Source organism: Morone saxatilis, unplaced genomic scaffold (genome assembly GCF_004916995.1).
Source record: "Morone saxatilis isolate NCDOM2014 unplaced genomic scaffold, NCSU_SB_2.0 Contig21, whole genome shotgun sequence".
NCBI classification, from domain to species: Eukaryota; Metazoa; Chordata; class Actinopteri; family Moronidae; genus Morone; species Morone saxatilis.
In genome coordinates this window covers 5,047,919-5,058,895 of record NW_023339774.1, presented here as the reverse complement: position 1 = coordinate 5,058,895, position 10,977 = coordinate 5,047,919, and the positions used below count along the sequence as shown (strand labels likewise).

Here is a 10,977-nt window from a genome sequence, read left to right as displayed (position 1 = left end):
TACCAACTGAGCTAACCGGGCACTGCTACAGGATATCTTGTGACAAATGTCTTAATGTTCACATTTTGGCCAGAGTGCTCGTGCAATTGATGCTAATGTTAGTTGTGTACAATTGGACCGACCGAGTGCTTGCAGAAAGGTTAAGGGTTCAGCGAAAATATTAAGATTCTTACCCTTGGGAACATGAAGATTTTCAGACAATCTGGAAATACTTCCAATATACTTATAATACAAATCTGGACATCTGTTTGTCAGTTTGTGAATAAAATTGACAATTTGGCCAGAGGGTGGCACCAGAGGGAACAGGAACATTTCTAGGTAATAAATAGTAATTTTCTATGGTGTTTATATGTTATATTAGCTAATGTTTTCTTACACAAAGTCAATATTATGTGACAGTCAAACTGAATATCTACTTCTAGGAGTGAAATAAAATAGTACCCATTATACATATCATTTCACATGTACATGACTACAGAGTGTATGATCCAGATTTGGGTTTCATTTGTCATTCAGTACCAGAGTTTGCCAAGGTGCGCAGCTGGCCCAGCTGTGAGGTCAATGGCCAGATCCTGGTTTGGTTTCACTGCGATGGAGAAGATCCTCAGTGGGCCGTCCCAGAGCAGCCAGAAATTGCAACGGGCGAGTGGGTCTATCGGGGCAGGACTGAACACTTTATCAATGCTCACATACAGGTAGGTGCATGTGTGTGTGGATGTGCTTTTATGTACACAGCATGGAGTTGTTTTAGTTAGTTTGAAGACAAAAAAGAATTTGTTAGGGGTTTTACTTTACTTACGTACATTTTCATAAATTATCAATGCAGTTGTTAAGTATAAAGAAACATTGTGTGGTTGCTGTGGAACAATGTTAGGTCTGTCCTTTGTGAGTTATGCCTGAATTTCCTGTAAATTAGAATCAAACATGACTTGTCTTGTTTTGATATCAGCATTATATATTGGCAGCCCTGCTTTCTAAATATTGGCATGTGCTATTGATAAACCCATATTGATCGACCACTACTTTCAGTCCTCAGAAAATCCACTTTGTGTAGCTGTATGCACATTCAGTATCACACTCCACAGGTAGAGAAGGTGCTTTTGTTACCAAACAGTCGTGAGCACATGTCATGGTGACCTCTCCTCCCTGTAGGAAATTCCTGAAAATGCAGCAGACGTTGCTCACATCGCTCACTTGCACACGCCGAGCTTTGTCAGCGGAATTGATCTGCGTTACATCCACAGCAAAACCTTTGCATTTTTGCGGCATGACTGGAAGGTAGGGATTTTTCTAAGCTAAAACACACTACATGTGTTGTTGCTTTTACAATTCTGTTCAACACACTCTTAGCAGAATATATTTATTTAACAGTGTATTTCTGTGTTTGAATGCCACTGTATGTACTTTGTCTGTGTGTATGCGTGTTTATTCAAGGTTCAATGGGAACCAGAGGCAGAGCCCAACCAGCACTGTTCCCAGATGTTGGTGAAACATGCATTTACTGTGTTTGGACTCCACTGGCCCCTGTTGGATGTTCATGTTGTGGCCAGACAGGTACAGTCTAATTCTAAGTATTTATGTGATTGATTTGTAATCTAAATTAAATGGATAGCATAATCTATGATCTTATAAATAATCCCATTGAAGTTAAACTAGATTTCACCAACATTAACACATTCACAACTGGCTGTTTTGAAGACATGGCAGCTTCATGGATTTCTCTTACAGTACAGAGCCTTATTACAAAACCAGCAGTAAAAATGTTTGTCTGATGCAGAAAAAACATCACATTCTTTAGTTGTATCTGGAACATTAACAACCGCTATGCAGTCTGTGCTTTTATATCTTGTCTGGTGAATTATATATGATGAATAAGTGTACCCTCAAAGCACTCATCTCACAAGTTTAACCAGTGGCAGAGGCCTGCAGGGAGAGTAGGATCCTATAAGACCCAACACAAACTTGGAGAACGAGGATATTGTTACTCTAATGCAGGTGGGGGTGGGCAGTCAGCAGCATTATTGTGGGATAAGCATGCGATGAAATTAAATACATTAAAGTATTGGGCTTAAAGATCCCCTCCAGACATGTATTAAGACACAGATACAAATAGTCTGCTTATGTAAAAAATAAATTACCTACTGGACCAGGATTGACTTCCAAACTATTTGTGATGTCACAAATCATGCTTGTAGGTCCCGCCCCTTACAAATCGGATTTTCAATGAGCACAGAGAAACTTTCCACTTTCAGCAGATGAATGTGAAAACATCCTTCCAAACTACACATACATCATTTAAACATCACACTCTAGGAACAAGAACAAACACAGATTTTTGCCTGGAGGGGTCCTTTAACCATGTATATAAATGCACTGTAACACAATAAATCATCATCAGGTCCGATCAAGACACTGTTGCTTTTTAAGCATTACAGTTTCTAAAAAACAGGCTTGATGTTATATCAGTATATCAGTGTTTTGTTTTAAAGTATATCAGTGTTTTGATTATGCACATCACTGTACATATTTTCAATTTGAATATAGGTTACAAGTTCTCTTATATTTGTCTGTGTTTCAGATTGGTCCAGGAGTGGTGTTTCTGCTGTTTAACCACAGTTTCTTGGGCCGGGGGCTTATCATTCAGTGTGTGACTCCAGTGGAACCTCTGCTGCAGTGTGTCTCTCACATCATGTTTTACCAATCTAATATCCCACCTATGGTGCCCAAATTCTTCCTCAGGACAGAGTGCATTCAGGTGCAGTTCACGCTTTTACTATCACTGTGATAGAGTCCTCCATTTTCAGCATGTATTCTGAAATGGTTGGCCTGCAATGAACCCCACAGAATAAGCACCAATTCTGCAGCTTTTGGGAGCCTTTTAGCCTTTTTTAGCTTATAGTTTTACAGCCCATTTACTGTATGATTCATTCTTAGCACTCATCAACCTGGTTTCCAGTAGCAGCAGGCTGCTGTGTTTTAAGGTATTTTGGGGAATATACATCAAAACTTACAACGTGGCTACATTTCATGGATAATACATGTAATAATAATGATAATAATAATAATATTAGTAATAATATTAATAATAAATACATGTATTAGTTGTAAGTCTGTAATTCAGAGTTGCTCTAATGTGAAGAGATCATTGTGTGCATGTGGTTTAATTCTGCCTCATTGCCACCAGAAGTAACACCACACAGTCACAGAAAAGGTGTAAATAATCCTCATTAAACTTGATAATTAACTGTGTGGTAAAGTGCAAAAACAGTCACTGATGTAACAAAAAGGAAAAATGAATAAGTTGGCACTCAAGACAAGGAGAAAAGTATTTTTTATTAATGGTAATGGATGAGTCTCCACTAAAACTGCCTAATGTAATCCTTCCTGAATCAGTGGATGCTTGTGTTTCAGAAATATGTTCCTCTACAAAACCTTTAAATCAGGAATTACCTTATTAAAGAATAAAGTATAAATGATAATGAATCTGAGCAGGTTCTTGATGAAGATCTTTGGTGCTCGATGGTTTTCAACAATGTGTGACACAGACAGTAGTTTTGAGACACGATAAGTTCAGAGAGGGACTATTTTAAAATAATTTTTAAAAGTATTTTGCCATTTTGTTTCTCCATGTGGTTTTACCACAAAGAGCCACTAGAGGAAACTCAGTTTTAGAGGACACTTTGAATGTGGACTAAAATGCCAAATCTCAGCAGCTGATGGAGTGACATTTAATTAGCAGCACTTCACACGGAAATCCCTGCTGACAGATGATAATAATTCACAGCAACAAGACAGAACAAAATACAGATTATTCTTTTAGTTACTGTTTAATTATTAAGCCTAGTGAAAGTCTGTTTCTTTTCTACAACTGCGCCACCTGTTTGATTAGGGGAAGTAAAGAAGGATAGAGGAAGTGCAGAGCATAAAAACGAATGGACTTGAAGCTGTAAAACCAACCTATAATATATCATGTTTGTTATTTTAATATGTCTTTGTCACAGCTTTTTGAAATCATAATTCACAAGTCCGCCCAGTGACCATCTCCTGTTTTCTTTTTGTGTCTAGTTTGAGCGGGACGTGATGATTTGGAACAATAAGAAGTACATCTCCAAGCCTCTCCTTGTGAAGGAAGATTCAGCCATCCAGAAGCACAGGCGCTGGTTCAGTCAGTTCTACTGCAAGAACAGCCCCCGGCTGCAATACCAGCACGACACTTTAGACTTCTGACCTCCCTAAACTACAGGAGGGGAGATCAGCGGAGAAGATGTCAGATCAGGGTTGACATTAATCAGAGGTCAGAGGGAGTCCATCATTGATTTTATCTGTCACATATGATAAATTAAAAGAGGAAAGGAGAGCTGACTTGTGGAGGGTCTTAGCGCTATTCTGAAAGCCCGACCTTTCATTAAACCTGACTTTCCAGCTTTAAGTACGCAAGTGCCTACTGTTATCATATTAGCTGCTTGGACTGGAATGACTAACTAAATGTATAAATGTGATATTTTGATGAACCACTGCTAATATTCAAAGCAAGCAATACTAAGAACACCACAAGTGCTTTGTTGCAATGCTGCAATTATCAAAACCATTTACTCTGAAAAATGTGTGATAGGTATATAACCAGTAAGTCTTTTGCTTGAGCAAAGGTTTCAGCTGATTTTCAGTATAAACCGCCTGCCTCTAGTTCGAGCTCAGTAAAAAGGCTTCTTCTTCTGCAATATGTCTCACAATACTATGATTTGGTATCATTGTGTTTCTCACTTTGACTTCATCTGCCTTCACACTCTTAAGTTTAAGTCTTTAATGTGCAATCAAACTTGGCAATGCCTCAGCTGCAGGTATAATGGAAGGTGTGTTTGTATTCTGATGGAGATCTGGGGTTACTCAACAGCCAGCTGATAGTGATATTGTAGTCACAGCAGTGTGCAATGACAACTTAAAGGACCACTTCACCAAGTTTTTTGGTGATTCAGGTGTATCTCTGAATTATGTCATAATATGACTGGAACTGGCATGACTTTTAAGTACCCTTACGCTATCCATAGCTTGTAGAGAAGTTATGTCCACATCCAGATTCCTCTAAAAAACTGTGAAAACTTAACTTCAGATTAAGAAATAGAACTACATTTCCTGCTACTGTGCGAGCCAGTACTGCATATCAGATGGAGGGTTTGGGGTAGTAACAACTGAATGCTTTTTATGAGTTACAGCGAGGACTAAAGAAATAGTTAAGCAACACGGATAGGTAAACTGTTCTTTGCGACAAAATAGTTATAACATGCAAATTTTTCATTTGTTTAAATGTGTTTGTGTATGGAATAAACCTACAAAACTACAAAGGTGTGGAAGTAATTTAAACCTGTCTTTATGCTAAGCTAGGCTAACTATGTTCAGGCGAAAACAGGTTGAGCGCATAATACTGACATTATTATGACAGTTTGAGGTTGATATAGCACATTTCTACCTAAACAGTTGCTTTATTACACATCCAGCAGTTACGGAGGGACATTGTAAGCAATAATTGTTGTGTTTCTGTTCAACTCATGAATGAAAGTCCAATATTCATCCTTAATCCTTTTAGCTCTTTTTTGCTCTCCACCAAATTCCAAGAGAAATATTTGGCTCTTTAGTTCCTAAATGCTCCACTAAATCCACCATCTTGTCTCTAATTCTGTCTGTCTGCTGTTCGATTAGTCATCCACTGATATCATAAAAAACACTGATTATAGCTGCGTTAACATACAAACAGCATCTCATCATAAAATCCTTTAACAAGCACAATTGTGCACACAGTCATGTGTCGGTTAGATAATGTAGCACAGATGGAGACAAAAGATGAAGCTGGCCTTTGATTATGACAGATGAGGATTATGATGATGAAATGTTAACATTTTAGCATAATTAGAAAATATAATTTCCTTTAATTTGGACCTACTCTGAGAATGAAATAAAGATGAAAACAAGAGCTTTTAGATCTATATCAGTACTTCTACTTAAAATGTTTCCAGATCTTTTAATGCTGTTATTGTTTTTTGTTTGTTTTGTTTTATTCACAACTATGCATTGGAAACCTTAATTTAAAGTCAGTCTTTCCTGTTACTATACTATGTTGCTATAGTTGAAAAACAGCAATATGCAGTTTCCACAATTATTTACTCCTGGTGCATGTTGTCTACTCATTACTGATTTAATCACTGATGACTACAATGCTGTGAGGCTTTATTAAAGCTACTGTTCCCGTTTGGAAATGTGACAAAACTAGGCCTATAAAAGCGATAATCTTCACATGCCTGCAGTGATGGGGCGGGTTTCGTGGGACTGGGACTGCTTGGAATTACGTTTTAATTTCCATTGTCAGATGATCATAGAAGAGAGAAGATACATTTCAAAGCAAATAACCAGCGATGTTAAAAAGCACAATACTTCTTATGAATATCAGATCAACTCCACTCTGAAAAAATGAAAATGTATTTTTGTAACTGGCTAATCTACAGATGTAATGTTCATTTGGATGTGAAGAATAAATCTGTCTGCTCGGCTCTAATGCGTTTGCTCATGCATTTATGGCAAAAGCTTTCCATTGCACTAAATACATTAGCGTGTTAAATTGTGCGGAATAGTGAAATGTTAACTGTACTACTTGGCCAGTGGCACTTCTCTCAGGCTCATATTATTGCATAGCACTTCTAATCTGTGAATGTGCTTATCTTATCTGGGTTTATGGTGGGACAGGACTTTGTTGCCTTTGTTATACAGAAGCATTACATCAACAGTTGGCTCACTTGAGCTTTGTCCAGGAAGAAAGTAGACTTTCTCTCACAAGGAAACATACTGAGCTTGTGTTAGGGTTGTGTTAAATGTATCGAACAGACAGAAAAAATCTTTTTGTTATGAAGGATGGCTGAGGCAGGAGTCCTTGAAATGGAGGAGGAAGGTGTTGTTACACTCGGAGAATTGCCAACTACAGAAGAGACTTGTGCCAGAGTTTTATACACACTGAGGCGAATGGAAAAGCAGGAAGGTGAGAGAGACTCAGTCGTACAGCCTCTGCTTCAGCACAAACACCAGGACAGCCAGGATGAGAATCACAAAGCAGACACGCGAACAGTGACAGATGGGGCTGACCGAAAGACATCTGTTCCACACGAGCTGGAATTGGCTGGCAGGGATCAGCCTGGCTGCAGTGGAAGTGTCAGGAGTTTGTGCAGTGACAGCAGCCGACGCGAGTGCCCCATCTGCAGTGAGCTGTTCGAATCGCATGGGGATCACCGCGTCACCTTACTCAACTGCAACCACGCACTGTGCCACCACTGTACAGCCGGCATCATGAGATGGGCCAAGTACCCGGGCCGACTGCAGTGCCCCTTCTGTCGACAGACCACCCCGTTCCCGCAGTGGGAGATCAGGAGGCTGCAGGAGGAGTCGTACAGCGGCGGCGTTTATGAGCCCGGGCCGGCCTTCGTCATCAATCCTGGCCCAGAACTTCAGGCAGTCCCGGCATCACAGCTATGCTGCTTAGCTCTGGAGAGGCGGCTGGAGGCTAGCACACACACAAACATATGTTGCCTCTACCCAGCCTGCCTTGTCAGAGGACTGAGACTGATGCGACTACGCTCCCGCTGCCTCTCCATCACTGTCATCCTGTTGCTCGTCCTGGTGCTGCTGGGCTGCTTCCTGTACATATTGGTTCCTCTTATTGTTCTGTCCATACTTTACAGTAACAGCTAAGCTTAGATCACTTGAGTGATTTCTGTTGTCTGAACTTCTGCAAAATGCTTTATGAATAAAGTGCCTGTCAACTACTGTAATAGCTTTACAAATAAGTGACATTAGGGGAAATACAAATATCTGCATTTTTGGCACATTCAGCAGGGAACATACAGTACAGCACTGTGGAATAAGAGCCATTATTTGAGGTTTTTTCTCATTCCTCTGCCAAATTAAATTAAATTTATTTTATACTTCTGTTTAGTATCTTTCTTTTAACATAATCTGATTAATCCATGTTATGTTTTCCAGGTTATTTTACTAGATATTATTATAGAGATATTATAACTGGAAAGAGTCCAATTTGAAGATGGCAAAAGCTAAATAAAGTTTTCAGTATTGTAAATGTATTGAAAAAAGTCATTCAGTTCATCGTACAACATATCTCTCAAACTGAAAATGTCTCTTATCAATTTGTCAACTACTGACTTTTGTATTCTTTGAAGAGTACCGCAGCTTTGCGGGATTTGGCGCCACGGATAAATGGAGGTTTGACTCCGGATCAAAACTCTTCATATCTTTCTGGGTCTCGTATGACCTATTTCTTATCAGAACAGCTCCAATGCTCTTTGCTGTTACTGCTGCATATTCTTAGCAACAAAAACCCAGCTTGATCTCCTTTCATGGTGCACATGAGGGGGACTTGACTCACCAATTTAATCCTTTATATCCATGTTATTCATCCGAAGAGAGAGGGCAATAATGAAAGTTGGAAGCGAGGCTCCTATTTGTGTTTTGTTGTGGATGCACTTGCACCTTTGAGTTTGTTACTATATGCAATTACATAAATATATACATAAATACTGCATTCAGTGGGGAACTATAAAGGTTCAGTTTTGGGGTGAAATCCTACATAAATACAGTTTTACTTCAGCCAGGAATCTATTATATCTTTATATGAAAGCTTTAACAAATGTGTCCTAATAAAGGAAAATAACTGCAGAGAAAGGTGGTATCAGTTTCATAAATATCTATAATAAATGTAATAATCAACCATCGTAAAGTGATGTGTAACTTTGGTGGAAATTTGTGGATTTTTCTTCTTTTTGGTTGTTATTGTACCTCTGCTTGACCTGACCCGGATTTGTTAAGGATTTTAAGGCTCCCAGTATCATTGGCTGACTCACTGTAAAGCCTAATGTCAATGATAATGTAAAGGTTACAGGTCAAACCACGATTCCCAAACATATTAAAAGGAGATTACTCATATTACTTATAAAGTACTGCATAGAAAATGCACAGCAATCTTGCCTTGGGCACACTGCTGTAGAGACATAATGGCACCAAATTCTGTTTTAAAATGGTGAGCTGCACGACAAGGACATCATTCAATGTCATAAACTTGGCATCAAATATTGTATTACTTTAAAGAAGGACAGGATCATCATGGTATGTGTGTTTAAATCCTTTGTAATAACATGCCCGCCTGTTTTCCTGAAATCAAATCCTAATTCTCCCCTGACTCAGTCTCAATTACTGAAACACACGAATTTGGAGCTGACAGCCCTCTCTAATGTGAAACAAAAAATTGATCCGTATTGATCAGGCCTGCAGCCCCCCACACAAGGCTTATCAGCATGTCAGGAGCAAAGCTGGAAGAGTCTTTATGTTCTCTGCAGCATGAATACTTTAGCTCGGCATCGGGACAAGCAAGCGAGCGAGCACCGAGGGGGCTCGCACATCTATAATTTATGTAAGGACTTCACACTACATGAGAAACACATCAGATCGGCAGGCATCCATCTGCAGATGACTCATTGAGGCAATCCATTTCCAAGACTTCATCAGCTCTGTTTATGTCAAAGCACTGGCAATGACCTGTTTTGCTCCCCGCTTCAGTCAGATACTGGACTGCATGGCAGAGGCATCCAACAACTATGGACATAAGCGCCCTGCAAAATGCTGCTTGATGCATTAAAACGATACTCACATCTAATTTATGGTACATTTCTTCACACCATTCAACTTGGACACGTAAGGTCAGAGCAAATGTGTTCTGAAAAACGCTCTTTGCGGCAGACAAGAGCGACATGAGGAGCTGAAGACACGCAGTTTGCAGACTAACCCGCTGCTGTCATGCTAAGCGCTAAAGCATGTAGGAGTTCATGTGTGACATGCTCTGCTGTCTGTTCTTTACTCGTCTTTGCTCCCACTTCGTATTTCATACATGAGTGATTCTTGTTTTATCTTTATTATAAATGTATTCCAAATCCTGATTAAGATACGCCCGCAGGTTTGATCACCAAGAAAATGTTAATGTTAATATTTGAAGGCCTTTTTAGTGCAACCGAATCAAAATGTCATCACCATCTCAACATCACAAAAAAAAATTTAAATTAGAGGGAAAAGGTTTTAAAAATCACACAGTTTACTTTACAAAACGTACATAAAGGCTGGTTCAAGTTCATTTAAATGCTAAAATAGTTTAGCTGCTGTTACAACGGTTTATACAGTGTTGCTGCAGCAGTGTGCAGCACATGATAAACATTCACAGGCTGGACAGCTTAATGAACAGTTATCTCTATAAGGTAACTAGCTGAGAATGGGTTTAACTAGCATGTTTTCAGCTAAGCTACATAGCCTCACAGTCCTCTCTTAAAGATGAAGTTATGTTAGTGTGTTGACAGGAGTATATACAGCGGGATACATTAAACGATTCCAGCAGTGCACAGCCAGTGGATGTATGGATCACATATACAGAAACGTAGATACCGTGGTTTTGATTTGATGTTTGTCTGCACTGTCGCCATATTGGGGAGGTAAAGATCCGCTAACAATACTGAGAGATGAACACTGCACGACAAAAATCGACTGTAACTCGCTTAATTCTGAACAAATTTTCATGAAATTTTGTTTGTTATAAATGTGAGAAAATGAACCTGATATTGGTTATTGGTAGGAATTAATTCGGTCATGCCAAAAAACAGTCAAGAGTCACCCGTTACAGTGTGTGGATGTACAAACAGACAAAATATACAGTTATATACTATACAGCTAGTCAGACCAGCACTTTGGCCAATCAAGAATGAAAACAAGGTTGCTCTATAACAATATAATAGATCTAGAAATCTACATTTTTAGAGAAACTGACAAAAGCTAAAATTCAAAATAATTTACAGTGGAAGTTGTGGCTTTCAGAAGGTAATTTTTTTTGGCATAGAGCTAATTAGATCTGCCCCTAGTAATTGAATTAATTCCTACAAGTAACCA

The 10,977-nt window shown here is 39.0% G+C and overlaps 1 protein-coding gene across 1 annotated transcript in view; it reads left to right on the top strand.

Annotated features, from left to right (window-relative positions):
• Positions 1-5,572, top strand: part of zgc:92275 (uncharacterized protein LOC436885 homolog) — a 9,865-nt gene extending 4,293 nt beyond the window's left edge. The window contains exons 3-7 of the mRNA XM_035667494.1: positions 517-695; positions 1,153-1,278; positions 1,435-1,554; positions 2,579-2,755; positions 4,066-5,572. Of these exons, the coding sequence (XP_035523387.1) occupies positions 517-695; positions 1,153-1,278; positions 1,435-1,554; positions 2,579-2,755; positions 4,066-4,227 (764 nt within the window). The 3' untranslated portion in view covers positions 4,228-5,572. The remainder of the gene's footprint in view (positions 1-516; positions 696-1,152; positions 1,279-1,434; positions 1,555-2,578; positions 2,756-4,065) is intronic.
• Positions 5,573-10,977: the final 5,405 nt, after the last annotated feature.